Source organism: Aethalodelphis obliquidens, unplaced genomic scaffold, assembly GCF_003676395.1.
Source record: "Aethalodelphis obliquidens isolate GAN/ISIS:26980383/991018 unplaced genomic scaffold, ASM367639v1 scaffold87, whole genome shotgun sequence".
In the NCBI taxonomy this organism is placed as follows: domain Eukaryota; kingdom Metazoa; phylum Chordata; class Mammalia; order Artiodactyla; family Delphinidae; genus Aethalodelphis; species Aethalodelphis obliquidens.
The window spans coordinates 5,809,342-5,828,286 of NW_020838031.1; the positions used below are offsets into that span (position 1 = coordinate 5,809,342).

At 36.9% G+C, this 18,945-nt stretch overlaps 2 protein-coding genes across 8 annotated transcripts in view; one reads left to right on the forward strand and one right to left on the reverse strand.

Moving 5' to 3' along the window:
* The window catches only part of ARID4B (AT-rich interaction domain 4B), a 127,046-nt gene that overhangs the window by 77,832 nt on the left and 30,269 nt on the right, over positions 1-18,945 (reverse strand). For all 7 annotated transcript variants that reach the window (XR_003430197.1, XM_027093993.1, XM_027093990.1 and 4 more), the window contains exon 3: positions 922-1,032. Coding sequence is in view for 6 of the 7 variants with exons in the window: in XM_027093993.1 (XP_026949794.1) it covers positions 922-1,032 (111 nt within the window). In the remaining variant the exon portion in view is untranslated. The remainder of the gene's footprint in view (positions 1-921; positions 1,033-18,945) is intronic.
* On the forward strand, positions 12,619-13,152 carry LOC113613348 (60S ribosomal protein L23a). The gene has a single exon (XM_027093998.1). It carries the CDS (start codon positions 12,624-12,626, stop codon positions 13,092-13,094), a length of 471 nt encoding a protein of 156 aa, XP_026949799.1. The 5' UTR covers positions 12,619-12,623; the 3' UTR covers positions 13,095-13,152.

Genomic DNA, 18,945 nt, shown 5'->3' on the forward strand with positions numbered 1-18,945 from the left:
CAGCAGTGAGGGGCCCGCGTACCGAAAAAAAAAAAAAAAAAAAAAAGACAGGGTAGGGGGCTAAGAACAGCATCCTACAGGCTTATGGTTAATTTAAAGGCCTTATCACAATGGTTCTTAACTGGCAGTGTAAATTAGAATCACCCAGGAAGCTTTTTTCAACATATCCATGCATAAGGAAGGAACCTAAGCATACAAGCATGGAAGAAGCTCCAGAAAAGACTCTGACACGCTCCCCTGAGGTACAAAATCTCTACGGCCTGTTTAACCAATGATGTTCAAACCAGTATTTTACGGGGTATCTGCTAATGTGGATTATAAACCCCTTGAAAATAGAGATCGGGTTATTCTCATATCCCCATCCTCCTTCCCTCCTGCAGTTTGCCACTCAATAAATAATTAACAGTTATTAGGAAGATTTTTCAAGAAAAGTAGAGGATAAGGAAGCAACAACTAGATCTACCATCATCAATTATAAATCACATCTCAATTTCATGGTTAAAATGGGGGGCGAGTCTTAAAACTGATGTACTATGGTAATTCCCATTCTGCCACTAATTTGCCATAATGGCCTTGGAGAAATCACTAACCCTTTACTGAGCCTCATTTTTCTTACAATAAAATTAAGGAATTAAACTACATGACTTCTAAGGTCCTTTCCAGCTCTGAAAGGCTAACAATACAAACAATACCAAGTCTGTAGTGAAATGGCATTCAAAATACCAACTGTGATCATCTAACTTCATTCCAATTGGAATAAAATCACAAGTAATGCTTTGTTTTCAGGTATTTTTACAATCATTACTCCTAGAAACTAAAAACTCATCTTGCAGAAGAAAAAATTTCTTAAATATACTTACCAGTAAAAGTTTAAGCGTCAAATACTAAACATATAATTTAGAAAATCTACATATACTGTACCTTGACTTTGACAAGTCTTTTCGCTGTCTTGATCTTGGCTTCACAAAAGGCTCCTCTGTATTTAGCACTCACATCAGTGCCCACTGTCAAATAGGGAGGTTCATCAAGGGCCTAAAAATGCAAACAAATATAATTAGATTTAAACTTTCTAGTTCTTTCCCAAAATCAGACCTCAGAATGGCAGATCTAATCCTGTTACAGCTATAAAAGTTGTAATAGATGAATGTATTGTTAACAAAAACAATCTATACAATACTCTAACTTAAAATTATATCATTCCATCCACCCCTCCATCTACCCATTCATTCAAAATTTTTTATTAAATGACCACTGAAAGAAAAGGCAGATCCTTAAAACTCAGTCTAAGAAAATTTCTTTTAATATTTAGGCTATATCTTGGCAGCCACCCAAATTCAGATTAGCTTTGTTATATCCCTATCTAGACAATGCTAAGGTAGAACATCATAAAAGGGGTGGGGGAAACCCACATGCATTCAAACTACTGGTGAAAACTACATGAAGAAATCCAGTCTGAAAAATCTGAAGTAAAAACTCAGCCAAAATGTCTCAACTGCTTTGGCATGAGTTCACTGTTCACTTCCTGTCTACAATAAATATTATTTTAAGTTTCCTCACTTGTGATTTAATTTTTAATAGTCCTAATCTAGCTGCTCTTTTTATAATCAGGTACTTTTCTGCACAGGATCTATATTTCTAAGGAGTTCTACTTATATTAATCAATTCTATAGCCAAAGAAAGATTATGTAAGTAACTTTTCCCAACGTGTTTTACAAGAAATACTAATATTCCAAGATGCTCCACCAGAAAGAAAAAGAGTTGGGAGTTTGGGAAAATCAGTTCATTGAATGAATTCCTACTCTGCCTCATCATTTCCCAATCTATTTGTCCAAAGAACCTTTTTTATTTTTTAAAACTTTTAAATAGATTTTATTTTATTTATTTATTTATGGCTGCATTGGGTCTTTGTCGCTGCACAGAGGCTTTCTCTAGTTGCCGTGAGCGGGGTCTACTCTTCACTATGGTACGCGGGCCTCTCATTGAGATGGCTTCTCCTGTCGCGGAGCACGGGCTCTAGGCGCGCGGGCTTCAGCAGTTGTGGCTCGCAGGCTCTAGAGCACAGGCTCAGTAGTTGTGGCGCACAGGTTTAGTTGCTCTGTGGCATATGGAATCCTCCCGGACCAGGGATCAAACCCGTGTCCCCTGCATCAGCAGGCAGACTCCTAACCCCTGTGCCACCAGGGAAGCCCCCAAAGAACGTTTCTTAAATTAACATCTATTAACATCCTGCAGAAATTCCACAGACCATAAGGTGGAAAAATGCTGTTATACAGCAATAAATAATGAATATATCAATTTCATTTGGATCTTAAAATAAATTCATCCCTAATAGTTGTGGCTAATACACCTAGAAGAGATTTATCTCAAAAAAAAATTCTAATGCTATAACAAAAGTGACCATAAATATGTCAAACAATTTTAATCACTTTTTGAAAGGTGGAGAGGTACCATAAACCAAAACAAGGGTGCTACAACTAGAAATATCAGGTCACCCTCCTTAATGGACATTTGCCTCACATTCTATGTATTTCATGAACAGTATTAAAAAAAAAAACCCTCAAAACATATCAAGTATATGATTTCTTAAATCTACTTAGGAAAATGCCTATATTTCAATTTATTTATGCCATAACAGAAGTGTAACCTCATAGAAGGATAATCATTTCTGCATTATTACTTTTAAAATCTGTTGATATAACTATGATTTGATAACTTTGTACTGCTCTTGCACCTAAAGTTAATAAATGCATTTCTACTTTACAAATTAGCCCTCTTAAAATATCATCTTCCCAGTCAAAATTTTGAATAAGTTCCAGACAAGCTAGTGGCTTTATTTTAGCAAGAATATGAAAGGAACTCACAGCACTTCACCCAGAAATTTTAGGAAAATTTCCAAAAGATATCAATCCACTCTGTGGTTCAATTGGTATTGTGTGTTACTGCTAGACAAGCCCAAATGGAGGGGCACTCTTCATGACCATAAGGTTCATTACTCTCCACAACTTGCAACCTCTCCCATTAACACTTCCTGCCTTATTAGCCAGTAAAATTCTGAAATGTAGAACAAGAAATTCTGAAATGTAGAAGAGAAAAAGAGATCATCTAAAAGTGCATGTTTGTGCCTACTCAGGAACAAATAAATATTTAAGAAGTGATAAGCTTTTTAGGTACTTTTATTATAGAGAATTTTGAACCAAAAAGGGGCGGGGGGAATAGGATAGTAATATATTTAGACTACTAGTATACAGAAACCCATTTATGTATTCTTTTCATTAATATTCAATATCAAACACTGGCAACATTCCAACCCCAGCAAACTATAAACATGCTTAATGAACAGACTTATTCATCTTGAATTTGAGAAAGGGAACTTTTCCCCCAAAACTAAGCCCATCCTACATCCTTACTAACATGAAAATCCATGTTGACAGAAAAGAGTAATAATTAGCTCAAATATCATGAGGGCAAATTATTATTTTTGAAGGGTAATATTTTCCTTCCTTCAAGCTAGAACACATGAAGAGGAATCAGCAAGGTATATAAAGAAAATGTCTGTTACAAAAATACTTGCAAAGGGAAGCCAAAGTCTAACAAAAACCTGCTAAATACATTGTTAGAGCAGGGTTAATTTCTCTAAAAGAGCATAGGAAAAGCAAAGGTCTATGTTCTGATCTTAATTTCTGCCTGTATTTTTTTTTTGTATCATCTTAGGTAAGTTACTTTTCTGTCCCTAATTTCTCATCATTAGATGAATAAAATAATCTGAATTCTGTATACATTTGTTTAACATGCCTATGTTAAAGGACTAAGGTTATTACAAAGATGGTCAGAATAGGATACTCTGAGACACGTAATTGTCTAGAAGTGAAACTACGCTAACCAAAGTATGAATTTCTACAGAAAAAACAAATGAAACTCACAACCTACATGGTCATATTTGTGTATGTAATTTTAGCAGACCATAAATTATCACTCTATCATTAGTGTAATGTGAGACTAATATAGCACAGTTTTTGAAAGCAAAAGACAAGGTCCTAATCCCAGCTCTATTCCTATGCTAACTACATGAGTCTTTATAGGCTACTGAACCTCCCTAAACTTCAGTTTCCACTACAGGAAAATGGGGCCAGTATTAGAAAGTATTCAGTTATGATGCCAGAAGTATTTAACTATTCACAATTACCATTATGAAACACTGAGTTGGGTAAACAAGTCATTAAACCAATGTAAATTCAGATTTGGCACCTCCTCCTTTTTTCCTTTTTAAAATGGGAAAGGCAAAACCTCATTTTAAATGATTGCTCACCATAAGTCAGTGTAAAGAGAAAGTTAAACCACTGTTCTCACTTTTTCAACTAATGTCAATACTCCTCAGAATACAATATTTTTTAGCATTAAATCTAATGAGAACATAATACAGGATGATTGGTACTATGTATATGTCTTTAAAGTATTATACTTTTTCTACTTCTAGAAATGCAGAAATAAAAATACGTTATACTATACATATAGAAAAAACATACATATTAAAGATAAAAACAACTGTTAAAGCGTGATTAACTTATGAGAAAGGGAGTGGAAAGGAGGGGTATGTATATAAAAACATTTTATCCAAAGTATGTCTTCCTGTTTCTTTTCTTAAAAAAAAAGTTCCTTTTTTGTTTTTTACAATTGGCATGTAGCCTTTGCTTTCTAAAATGTATACTAAGGACCATTTCAAACTTATAAAAAAGAAGACAGAACTGTACAGTAACTCCCCTATATACTCATAATGTGACTCCCACAGTTAACAACTCAATTATAATACTCAAAGTATTATAATCTGTAGTGACTGGGATTATGGGTTATTTTGAACGTTCGTATTAATACTTGTCTATATTCTCCAGTGCACTTGGAATGACTATACTAATGAGTCAGTATAATACAGTAATTAAGAGCACAGGCTCTTGAATCAGATGCTTAGGTTCAAATCTACCACTTAGTAGCCAGATGACCTTGCCTCTAGATATAATAAATAGTGACTATCTCACAGGGATGAAGACTGAAATGCCTGCTACATGTAAAGTGCTTATTAGAACAGACCCCAGCATACAATACCAAATAAAGGCTGTTATTATTACTCAAAAATCTGGGGTATAATTGTGACTTCAAAAAAAATTTGAGGGCTTCCCTGGTGGTGCAGTGGTTGAAAGTCCGCCTGCCGATGCAGGGGACGCGGGTTCGTGCCCCCGTCCAGGAAGATCCCACATGCCGCATAGCAGCTGGGCCCGTGAGCCATGGCCGCTGAGCCTGCACGTCCGGAGCCCGTGCTCCGCAACGGGAGAGGCCACAACAGTGAGAGGCCCGCGTACCGCAAAAAAAAAAATTTGAGTCCTACACCAAAGAGATCCCACATAAACAGAACAGATGCCAGTATAATTGTGTATATGGGGGGAGGGGTGTTTAAAATATTATCCCCCTATTCAATTCAGAAATAAAGTAATCAAGTTGAATTCTAGTAGCAAGAGAGGTAAAGTGTTTGTGGGGATGCTCCATAAAGTCTATCACAGTCTTTTAGTGTGGCAGCAAGACAAAATCAAGACTATACACACCTATTCGGAGGCTACTGTACTTTGATCCAATGCAGAGATATACAAAGAATCATGCCAGCAGGTTTACCAAGATTCCTTTGACCAACACCAACCCTGTTAGGTGTATGTACATGTATATCACCAGGGGGAAAAAAAAAAAAAAAAAAACTCTTACCTTCTCTTTTTGTTCTGCTTTTCTGATTTTGGTCAAAAATACAGACCATCTCAGAGGCTAAAATAAAATGTTTTTATATAGCACCTCCATGCCAAAAAAGAAATTAAACTACTATATTACCATCCCTTTGTTTAGCAAACGTAACAGTTTTCCAGTTGTCAAGGCAACAATTACCTCATACTTATCCTAGCATTGCTTAAACATTTATTTTTCTAGTCAATCTACCAAATGTCCTAACTGGCACCTAAAAACCATTGAATTCCATGGAAACACTAAAAGCATAAGCAATTTTTAAATTAGATATTGGTGGATAATAATCCTTCAAGAAGCCAAAATGCCATGGAAATATGTAAGTACCCAAATATACAAGTGTCAGAAAGATAACAGTTGAATCAGTGCTCCAAACGGCTAATGTTGACACTGACATTTTATTGAGGTAGGTTTTTAAAAACAATAAGCATTCAAATTGGTTACTAAGGCAGTACCAATGCAGCCAAGAGAATCAGAACGCAAGATATTAAATCTGATACTAAAATCCTCACTAAATAAATGTATTTAAACACACAGTGTGACAATACATCTATGAAAACAATCTTTCTGTTTATGACAATCCCAAGGAGGCATTAAAACAATAATGTGGATAATTCCAATAGATGAATGAACGAAAAATGCATCTATAAGGGTACGTCATTTTAAAACTAAGCTTAAAACTAAAATACATAATTTTTTAGGACATACCAAAAAACGAGTACATTGAGGAAATAAAGAAAACTGTGCAATCTAACTTTAAAATCTTCTCTGGAGCATTCCCTCTCCACCTTTTCATGTCGCTTTAAGGACATGGGGTAGTGAGGGGTCAGTACTGGGAACAAGAGGTAAGGGACAGATGCTGAGTATCCAAGGTGGCAAGGAGGAGGCTGGGGGAGCCACATGGAAGCACAGGCAGGCTCTGTGGCTGAGAACATTCTGGGAGCTAAGCAGGGACAGAGGAAATGAGCAGCAGGGTTGGAAGATCTGTTACAGTGGCCAAGTAAGTAAACTGAATGATCAAGTAAGTAAATATACTGAGGATAGTTGGGGCCATTTTTCTCACTGACAAAGAAATTTAAAAGGAAGGGGCAAGGCTAAAAAGAAGTCTAAGGTATTGGAATGGAATTAGAAATATGAATTCATGGTTGTATTACATATATACAACGTAGATATTCTATATATACATATGTATTATATATACACACACAGAAAAATGAACACGTAGTTATAGATATATATGTGTATATGCATATATATTTGTGTGTTTGTGTGTGTGCATGTATACATCCATGTATTTTCCTAACTCTGTCCACTAAGAACAACTGACAGCTCAACTCTGACTACTCCCACTTTTTTGATTTTCAGGCTCCCCAAGTGGGAAACAAGAGCCACTCTACCACTTCCCTGGCGGCATTTCATTCCTGACATGGAAACAGAATCAATGTGTTAAATGAAAATGTCAGAAGTTGAAAAACAAAAAAAAACAAAAAGCATATCAATGGCGTATATCCTGATTTCTAAAACCCATCCTACATTAAAAGGAACCAGGAATCCTTGGAGAAATGGTTAATTTCAAAGTTGGGCAGGGAAAGTACAAGAAGATGTAAAATATCTTGTGCCAGAAAGTAAAGAAATGCTCAAAAAATAATGCAGACACTTCAAAGGGACACAGGAGTCACCCTGAAGGGCTACTACTGGCCAAACGGGGGGAAAGTTTGAGCACCAAAAAAAAGATTGGTTGTCCTGTTATCCTGTTAGGGATGTATGTGTATGTCAAAACTGAATAACTCAAGATGTGTGTATTCTACTGTAATTTATATAATAAATTATATAATTTATATAATAAATTATAACCCATTCAGTAAAACTCGCATCCCTGAGTCCATATTGACAAACACATGAATGAATGATGAATAAATAAATAAATGCAGAAGGAAGAAAGCTCTTCCTTACAGTAAAATGTTAATAAATATAGTAGGAATGATGGAAACAGAGAATCATCTTTCGGCAACCATCATGAAGGTGACTGATTTCACAGAGTTCTCAACAGATCCTAAACTGATGAGTGAAGGTTTGATGAAGAACAGGATACTGGCATATTCCTGGAATACTATTCAATTATCAGTGGTGGAATGACGTGATGCACTGAGGACAAAAGCACATCGTTTTTGTGGTATACCTGGCAAGAATAACTTTGACAATGAGAAAAATTAGATCTACGGAATTTAAGGTGTGTATTTCTTAAAACTCTAAAGGACATGAAATACAGGGAAAACTGGGAGTTTCAAACTGAAGCAGTCTGAAGAGACGTGATAATCAAATGCAACGTGTATTCCTGGATTGAGCATAGGTCAGAAATGAAAAAGAGACATTAGGAGAGTTGGTGAAATTTAAAAAGGGCCTGAGAATAGGATGGTAGTATCATACCAATGCCGATTTCCTGATTTAGACGGGTGAATGCAGAATAGGTAGAATAGTGTCCTTTTTTGTTGGGGATTACATCCCGGAGTATTTAGGGATGACAGGACATCATGTCTTCAGCTTGCTCTCAAAAAGTCTGAAGATAATACGAACGGATACATATATCTGTATACATACATAGATTATATGAATTCTTTGTACTGTAAATTTGAAATTACATGAAAATAATTTTTAAATAGTGTATATTTATTGGGCATGTGCATATTTTTCCTATGAATTGCTCATTTATGTTCTTTACCTGTCTGAGTTACTAATTTTTTTTTAAACTGGATTATAAAAGTTCTTGCATATTAAAAAAAAAAAGAAATCAACCCTTTCCCCCAAACACAAAAATCTTCTCTGGATGGTACATATATTTCTTAGTTTTCTTCCTAAAATTTAAGTCACTTTGGGGGATGGAACTACAAATTATTTATAAGTAAATTTTAGACCCACATCTATTAACCAGAGAGATACCAACATATTCACAGAGGAGTGTCTGCATATTCCTGGAAACTTAAATAACTCACAAAAGACATTTTAACTAGAATGTTCATCATCAGCAAAAAGGTAAGAGAGAATTATATTGGGAAAGACATTTATTAAGTGCCTCCTGTATTTAAAACATTATTCTATGTGCCAAAAAAGCAAAGGCACTTTTAACACAAAGGTAGCCAATTTATTTTGCCCTCAGAAGAGGTTAAACTTATTTGTAATCTTGCTAGTGAGATCAGAAAACCTTATTCAAGGGACTTCCCTGGTGGCGCAGTGGTTAAGAACCTGCCTGCCAATGCAGTGGACCCGGGTTCGAGCCCTGGTCTGGGAAGATCCCGCATGCCACGGAGCAACTAAGCCCGTGTGCCACAACTACTGAAGCCTGTGCACCATAACTACTGAAGCCCGCACGCCTAGAGCCCATGCTCCGCAACAAGAGAAGCCACTGCAATGAGAAGCCCGCGCACTGCAATGAAGAGTACCCCCCGCTCGCCACAACTACAGAAAACCCACGTGCGGCAACAAAGACCCAACACAGCCAAAATTAAATAAATAAATAAAATTTAAAAAAAAAACTTATTCAAATGAATCTGCATTAGCGTAACATCGTTCTCAGAACATACCTTGCTTATTTATAATATTTAAACTTTAATAATCTGGAAATTAGTGGTGCAGCCAGTTCAAAAATCAGAAGCACAAAGAAAAACCATAAACTGGCATTGTTATGATTTATATCTGGCCATGTGGACTTGCGGTTTGCATCTTGGTTCACTGGCTCTCCGGATACAAGCCATCTCCTATTTTTTTACATGATTTCAGAATGGTTGCTGTCTACTTGAACTGCTCAATGTACAAATCTGCACAATCTCTGGCTTCAGAACCAGAGAGACTGCAATTCATGTACTTAATAACTATCTGTCTTTGGGTATGCCACCCCACCAGTTTGGTTTTTGGCTTCTTCTCTGTAGACCAATCTTGCAGGATGCTTGCAAGTTTTAAATTAAATTAGGTAGCATATTTAGAATCTTTAGGAGACTGACAGGTCCTGAGTAAACACTCGGCAAACATTAGATTAAACCACATGAAATTGCTATTTTTCATAAATCAAAAAAAGGTCAAATATTGGCAATTTTATATTCGGTTCAATCTCATACTGATTTTCTCCATTTCTTTCAAGCAGCTGGGAAACGACAGACCAACACCCAAGAAAACATCAAAGTCCTGTTCCACAATCTGCTCAGACTCTGCTCCTGCTCTATCGCCCATGAGCAAGACACAGCTCTGCACCACCAATCACTCTGTAGCTCACAGGACTCCACCTATGTATATTTCCTCCTGTGGCCAGAGGACTAGGCCTCACACAGAGATCTGGACCCCTTATACCACTAATGTAGCTATGGCTATTTTCCCACTTGATGGCTGTGTGGGCCACCAACCAAGCTTTTGTTCAGTTTTATATGCTCAAGAATATGACCTTGGGAATTCCCTGGCAGTCCAGTGGTTGGGGCTCCATGCTTTCACAAGCCGTGCCGCCAAAAAGAAAAAAAAAGAAAATGACCTTGAAAGAAGCCATCAAAAGAAAACAGTAACCTCCAATCGTTTGAAACTCTATCCATTCTTTGTCTAGTGACCAAAAGAAATTGACCCATGGAGTACGTAGGTAGTAAATATTCTAAGTCACAGAATTCACTATAATTTCAGAGCCCTCATGTATTAACCCCTTTGGTAATCAATGCTACAATACTCATTGCCATGCTATATACTGGCTTTGCCTGTCCCAAATGGATACAATCATTCTGTAAAGGTGAAAGTTTCACACTGCATTTCAGTGATTTGTATCTGTCTTCTCTCCTGGATTGAGCAACTTAAGGCAGAAATAGCATCTTATTTATCTTTGGATGTCCTGGTCTTAGAATTGCACCTACATATAGGAGGAATTCAGGAATCACTTATTGAACCAAAAAAGTCAGGCATTAGTTAAGCCTGCTAAATGAGATTTCTCTTAAGGTAAAAATTATTTATATTTCAAAAACACCTTATATTGGGAGGCATCTTATATATTGAGAATTCAAAAGCATGAGCTCTGGAATCAGTATCTGGGTTCAAACGCCACGTCTGTAATGTACTAGCTAGGTGACCTTTGGGACATGGTCTTTAACTTCTCTGAGCCTAGCTTCACATTTGTAAAGTGGGGTTGATAACAGTAATATAATAAACATACAATATGTATTTATATATATCATAAATATATAATATAAACATATAATAAAGTTGTGACCTTGTTATACATAAAATGTCATATGCTGATAAATCTAAAATGCGCTTTATAACTTCTCAGATGACCAAATTTTTATAGTGAAAGAAAGTCCACATAGTTTCATAAAGAATAAATTGTGACAAGCACCCACTACTAGATTATTTCTCTTAACAAAGAGCTATGTTCCGGCAATACACTTTGCTGACAAGAAGTGGACTATACAGATCGCCAGCCATCTATGTGATCCAAACTGTGCCAAAGCGGTTCTTTCTCCTAAAACTTCAAAGCTGAAATGCTAATCAAATTGTTAGTAGAGCAAGGTGATACAGCCTGTTAGCCATTTTCTGGCATGCGTAGTGAGAAGGAGAGAAAACCGGTCTATAACGAGAGAGAGGAAGAGCAATAAAAAGAACAGAACAGACATGCAGAGAAAAAAGGGGACACATGCGAGACTGTGTCCTTTGAGTGACTGAGAGAATCGCTAGCCTTAGTTCCTGTTAGCTTTCCAAAACTTAAATCTCTCCTCAAACCTGACTGGACTTTCTGCTCATGGGTATTCAGTATCCATAAAGTAAATTCTCTTTTCTGCTTTCAATAATCTGAGGCGGTTTCTATTACCTGTAACCAAAAGAGCCTTAATTAAAACCTATCAGAATCGTATCTAAGAAGACATAAAATGTAATTGCAATTCTACAAACATTTACTGAACATCCACAATGTCCTGGGATATTTAGGACTTAGATCCTATTCATACAAATATTAAACCAATTCTAGTTTAAAATTTTAATCTAAATTGTCACAATATACAAAATCCTAGAAGATCAATAAGGAATAATGAAATATGGACCTACAAAGTAAAAAAACAGATTTCTTATGGCAATTCAAACTTTATTATTTAATACAGAAATATTTGTAATGAATGTTTAAGATGTGAAAGAAACATCATAATAAAGCATTCTTGAGATTACTGCCAACTGTAAAACTCCCAACACCACTGACCCTGCTTCTTCCACATGGGAAACCATTATTCTGTACATTTTGGTTACCCTTCCCATGGAAAAACCAGGTTTTTAAAAAAGCTATTTAAGGTCATCAGGTCACTATTACAGCATTAGTACCATCAGAAGATAGCAGTAAAAAAACAACCTCTGGTTCTCAATTTTTAAAAATCAACTTATAAGCCTTTACTATACAGGTCTGGCCCTACACTCTTATCAGCTTATTAAAAATATATTTATACTTAAAAAAGTTTCTGTTTTCAACAGACTTTTCTCCTTTTTCCACTCATATTTTTCAGAACTTAGAAGTATCTTACCAAATTAGAAGAAAAAAACAGAGCATTAACCAGGAAGAAATCAGGAATAGGAAATTCCCTGGCAGTCCAACAGTTAGGACTGGGCGCTTTCACTGTCAGGGCCCCGGTTTGATCCCTGGTCGGGGAGCTAAGTTCCCGCAAGCCTGGAGGCACAGCCCAAAAGAAAAAAAAAAAGCAGGAATAATAACTGCTCAATAAAATACTAAGTGAATGAATGAACGAATGAATCAATCAATCAAACCAAATCAAAAGTGGCTAGGTGCCCAGAACATACAAAAAAACAAAATAGTTTTCCTGTCTTCAAAAAGTCATTATCGGAAGATGGCGCCGAAAGCGAAGAAGGAAGTCCCTGCCCCTCCCAAAGCCGAAGCCAAAGCAAAAGCTTTGAAGGCCAAGAAAGCAGTGTTGAAAGGCGTACACAGCCACAAAAAAAAGAAGATCCGGACGTCACCCACCTTCCGACGGCCCAAAACACTGCGGCTCAGGAGGCAGCCCAAATATCCTCGGAAGAGCGCCCCTAGGAGAAACAAGCTTGACCACTATGCCATCATCAAGTTCCCCCTCACCACCGAGTCAGCCATGAAGAAAATAGAAGACAACAACACACTGGTGTTCATTGTGGATGTCAAGGCCAACAAGCACCAGATTAAACAGGCTGTGAAGAAGCTCTATGACATTGACGTGGCTAAGGTCAACACCCTGATCAGGCCTGATGGAGAGAAGAAGGCATATGTTCGACTGGCTCCTGACTATGACGCTTTGGATGTTGCCAACAAAATTGGGATCATCTAAACTGAGTCCAGCTGACTAATTCTAAATATAAAAGTTTTCACTAGAAAAAAAAAAAAAAGTCATTATCTAGTTGAAGAAAATGAGCAAACAAAACCAAATCAATGTTTAAAGATAAAAGAACTTTCCCCCAAGAAATTCAAATTAATCTATGTATTTATTCACTTACTTGCTTTTTAATATTCCATTTATAAGTGATAATATGCAGTATTTGTCTTTGTCTGGTTTATCTGAGCATAATGCCCTCCAAGTTCAGCCATATTGTCAAAAAGAATTTTTTTTAAAGTAATTCTTCAAGGTCTGTGACACTGAGAACACTTAACTGGACACATTTAATACTGTATATTCCAGCTAGCATGATTTGGATCGGGGCTGGGGAGTTGCCAAAGCCTTTATAATTAAAATCTCAGAAACTACAAAACTAATTTGATCCACAATTCTTAAAGATTGCAATATGAAAAAATTAACTCCTAGTCTATTAATCTACTAACTATTCTTTTCTTACTGAACTGAATACTTATTGAATAATTTATCTAAGTTCTTGTTAACCATAGTATATATATTTCATTATAATACAAAGTTAGATACTTGAAACTGCTCTAGGAAAACAGTAAATTTAAAGAATGAAATCATAATAATATATGGTCCTTGCCTCCTATGGAGTCTCAATTTGTATTATAAGTATCACTAAAACTGGAAAGAACTTTCCAATACATCTCATCAAAAGAATTCTTTTATTACAGGTTATTAGTCTACAACACAAGATAAACAATGATATTAACATAAGTGAGACTTTTAAAATACCTTATATTTAATGTGTGAATATTTTAGGGATTTGTTTTGTTTTGTTTTGGGTCTTTCTCCTGATCATCATCCCAGCATCTTTCAAGTTTTTAACGGCGGCATCAAATGGCTTTACTTGCTTGGCTACTTCTGCCATACTCTATCACGCTAAATGGAGATTCTGTTAGCTGCTGAGGATATCTATTCACTTAGCATCTAAGAAACAATTTTCTCTAGGTGTAGAGAAATAGCTGTAGAGATATATACTTAGGTCAAAACTCTATCTCCTGCCTCTCCACATGCACCTAGTCTTACTACTAGATCACACTGGTAGTCTTCTGGGTCACCAGAAGTTATCATTACACTAGAGCCAATATCCAATAGTTCCTCCCACATTTTAAGAACTGAGTATTTCCCCTTCCCCACAGCACAGCTATTTAAAGTAAATGAACACAAGGTATCATTAGTGAAGGCAGGTAGGAGGGGGTCACACTACATACAGGGATATATACAACAGGCCCTCCAGGGTACTCGATCTTGCCTTTTTTCAATGGGCTCTGAGGCTCTTGCCTTCTTTCAATAGACTCAATCTCAAGGATATATATAACAGGATAGCTTATATCAGATTTTCATTATTAAACCTGGATTTTTAAAAAATCTATACCAAGCGAGTTACTAGGTTGCTTATCAACCTAGGGATCCCAGGTAGATCAGAACATTCTCAGAATTTCATTATCAAACCCGCCTTGCCATCTTTTATGATGACCATGCCCACCTTGCCACCAGCTATAAACTCTGCCAACTTATGATTCTTTGACTCCACTGAAGTCATGAAACATATTTCAATGGCATTCCCTTCCATAAAGCAGTCCCAGCTGGAAAGAAAAGCCAATAAAGACCTTAAATTCTAGCATCTCCCTTGCTAATCCATTTTCCCCAAGAAAATATTAAAGAGAGAATCCACTGGACTGTGATTATCCCAGTGACATGATAAATTCCAAGTGGTGTGGGGAAGATTCACTGAGCACACAAAACATAAGAAATCTTTTATTTCTCTTAAAAAGATGGACTTCCCTGGTGGCGCAGTGGTTAAGAATCCGCCTGCCAGTGCAGGGGACATGGGTTCGAGCCCTGGTTTGGGAAGATCCCACATGCCACGGAGCAACTAAGCCCGTGCGCCACAACTACTGAGCCTGTGCTCTGGAGCCTGCGAGCCACAACTACTGAGCCCACGTGCCACAACTACAGAAGCCTGCATGCTTAGAGCCCGTGCTCTGCAACGAGAAGCCACCGCAATGAGAAGTCCGCGCACTGCAACGAAGAGTAGCCCCCGCTCGCCACAACTAGAGAAAGCCCGTGTGCAGCAACAAAGACCCAACACAGACAAAAACAAATTTAATTAATTTAAAAAAATAATAAAGTAGGCTTTTCTAATACCATTTCTTATGTTGATATACATGAGCTTGTGTCCTATGAACATCCTAAGGGAAAAGTAGCAGGTGCACAACACACAGGAGTTGACAATAGTGCCATCACCTGTTCACTCACTTTCAGCATATTGTGTTAGGTATGCTCACACATGTAAATTCTACAGATTACATTATGCTTGTTTACATGAATTTGTGGATTATATTATAAACTAGAAAAGAGGTTTTTAAAGTGTGTCCCCAGGAACAACGGCATCAACGTCACCTGGGAACTTGTTAGAAATTCAAATTCTCAGGCCCCACTCCAGGCATCCTGAATTATAAACTCTGGGGGAGGGAATCAGCAATCTGTGTTTTAACAAGTCTTCCAGAGAACTCTGATGCACCCCACAGTTTGAAAACCAATGACCTAGAGGTTACTTCTCTAGGAACCTGTAACAGATGTATTCAGCAACTAACAGACTCTCTGCTTGGTTTCCTAACCAATATAGTATGGGGTATTATGGTAGGAACAGCCAAAGTAAAAGCAATTTGGGGAATTATGGCTACCATTTAAAGACTTGAGAGATGACAGAATGGTGATTATGAAAAAAATAGATAACATACACACAGAATGAAATAATGCAATGAAAGCAGACTCATTTAAAATAATATAATATAATATTGGGACTTCCCTGGTGGTCCAGAGGTTAAGACTCCACACTTCCAATGCAGGGGGTGCGGGTTCGATCCTTGTCAGGGAACTAAGATTGTATATGCCGTGTCGTGCAGCCAAAATATTTAAAAATAAAAATAAATAAATAAGTAAAAATAATATAATATAGAAAATTGGCTTAAGAAGGTTCTAGCAAAGAAATCAGAATCTGAGATTAAACTATCAATGCAAAAAGTAAAAACTAAGAAAAGTGAAAGCTAAAACTTCTCTACAGAAAAGAGTTATTAACACAGCAGGCCTGACTGCTATTTTTGGCCTACTTGCAAGGTTGGCCCTTGGATGGCATCTGGGAAGTTATGGGAACTTGAATTTCGGGAGGGTTCCCACAATTAATTGATAAGAGTGGCTCACTGCGCCTAAACTGTATATACAAATAATACAGTTTATGCTGAACATCCGCTTTGATTCCCAGAGTTGAGAATTTGGGTATGTGCCCGTTGTGGGGCTTCTATGTGACTAGCCCCCAGTAAAAACCCTGGGTGCTGTGTCTCTAACAAGCTTGCCTGTTGGCAACAGTTGCGAAGTGTTGTCACAATTCATTTCTAGAAGAATTAAGCACGACCCGTGTGACTACTGAGCAAAGACTCTGGAAGTTTGCACCTGGTTTCCCCAAGACTTCACCCCAAGCATCTTTTCCTTTTGCTGATTACGCTTGGTATCCTTTTTGTTGTAAAAAGGCACAGCCTAAGTGCAACTATACACCGAGTCCTGTGAGTTCTCTCGGCCAATTACCAAACCTGGGCGGGGGGGCCTTGAGGACTCCTGACACACTCTCTTACTTCAAACATGAATTCTTTGACAGTCACATAAAAGGGTTAAAAACACCGACAAGCCCACCAAATCTGACATTTATACTATTCTTACTTGATCCATTAATAAAATAAAAGATTTTAACATTATTTAATTTCCATTTTCTTATTCTTTTTAACATATCTAGTAAGTGTAACTTGAATTACATGCTCAGTCCTTGGCCAGTGAAAGGCAGGGCATTTATACTGACAGTCCATTAAGGGAAAGTGGTATGCTGTGGCCAAATGAAGGATGACCACTAAAATCACGCTCTTCGGCAAACACAAAATTTACTTCAAGAATATTGGGAAAGCACCTCAAGGAAGGCAGTTATGACCTCTCAAAGTTCAAACTAAGTTACAAAAAGCCCTGAGTAACTTCTAGTTGTTGGTTTATACGTTAAGACATAAAAACAGAAAAAAACAAAGTGGTTTCAAACGTGAGCCCAAAATAAAAAGTCACAGACTCTACAGATTGAAGGGATGACTTGCCATCATACTACTTCTCACCAAGGCAACTCCACACAGCATGCCGCCAGGTGAGCAGCAGTTATTATTTAACTCAGTGGTCAGCAACTCTAGGGAAGCTGGGTAATATCTAACAAAAATCTATTCTTTATACCATTTAAAAGACCAAGGAGAAATGCTAGAAATATTAGAGAGAGACAATTGAAGAGAAAGTAATTTATTACTAATCGTGTTAGGTATCAATATTATCAATAATGGAATAATTTTCAGGCACCAAAATGGTCTTTAAAACTTTCCTATTTGGGGTAAAATACTGGCCTAGGGATATATACCATGATTCAGGAAAGGGGGGAATCTAGTATGGAATAAAGACAAATACTGAAGTACTAGAATTTAGTGGCATATTTGGAGGAATTAAAATCATCAAAAACACAATCACTACGTAAAGCATAATGGTGCCTAATAATGGTCGACCCTTAACACTGCGACATCATATGAAACTGTTTACAGCCTTGACTTTACCTATTCATATCCTCAACAGACGAAGTTTGTTACATGGTCTAGTAAACCCAAGACCCTACTTTAGCACTGCACTGATTTTATCCCTCACTGCTGCCTCTAATTCATAGAAGGTAATATTTTCCTCTAGATTACTCCAGAGAACACAACCAGCTAAAGGCAACCTTCTGTTTGGTAGACTTTGGGATAACAGTTTGTAAATTTAGTCAATACAAAAATTAGTTCCATGAGTGTGTCAGACTTTGGAAGCACAAGTAGGTGAACCCAGGCGCTGTGAACAATGGATGAAGACTACTTTATATACAGGCATAGTCATCCTGGAAGTCATAAAAGTGTTTCTGCAGGTCTCTGAAGACCCGGCAATTAAAGACAGAATTTTTAGAGATTATATGTACAAATACAATAAAGCTTGTGCTTTCAACCGACCCAAAAAAGTCTAAGAATTGCTACTGCGGAATGGCTTTTCATAAAGGTTACCTAATTAAAATGGAAGAAAGGAAGAGAAGAAAGCTTTGAAATTAATCAGATTTAACCAGACATGGTAATATTTACTACCTTAGATATCTTTTAATATTATTACAAAATAATACATTTGACACCACATCTTTCAAGGCACACTCATTTCTTTTTTGTTGCTGCTCTTGTTTTGTTTTTTTTGGGGTAATATAGTCATTTTTTTAAATTTAATTTAATTTATTTATTATTTATCCAGCAGGTTATTATTATCTACTTTATACATATTAGTGTATACATGTCAATCCCAATCTCCCAATTCATCCCCCACCACCACGACCCCCCGTGGCACTTTCTCCCCTTGGTGTCCATACGTTTGTTCTCTACATTTGTGTCTCTATTTCTGCCTTGCAAACCAGTTCATCTGTACCATTTTTCTAGATGCCACATATATGCATTAATATACAATATTTGTTTTGGGTCATTTGTAGAGACGTGGATGGACCTAGAGACTGTCATACAGAGTGAAGTCCTAAGTCAGAAAGAGAAAAAAAAGGCACATTCATTTTTATCCAAAAAAAACAAAAATAAAACCTCTGTAGGCAATAGGAAAGGTACTATTATTGCCCACTGGTAATTTATTTTACAGAGACAGAACTTTAAGTGGTTTTAAGGTCACAACTAATCAGAGGCAGGAAAAG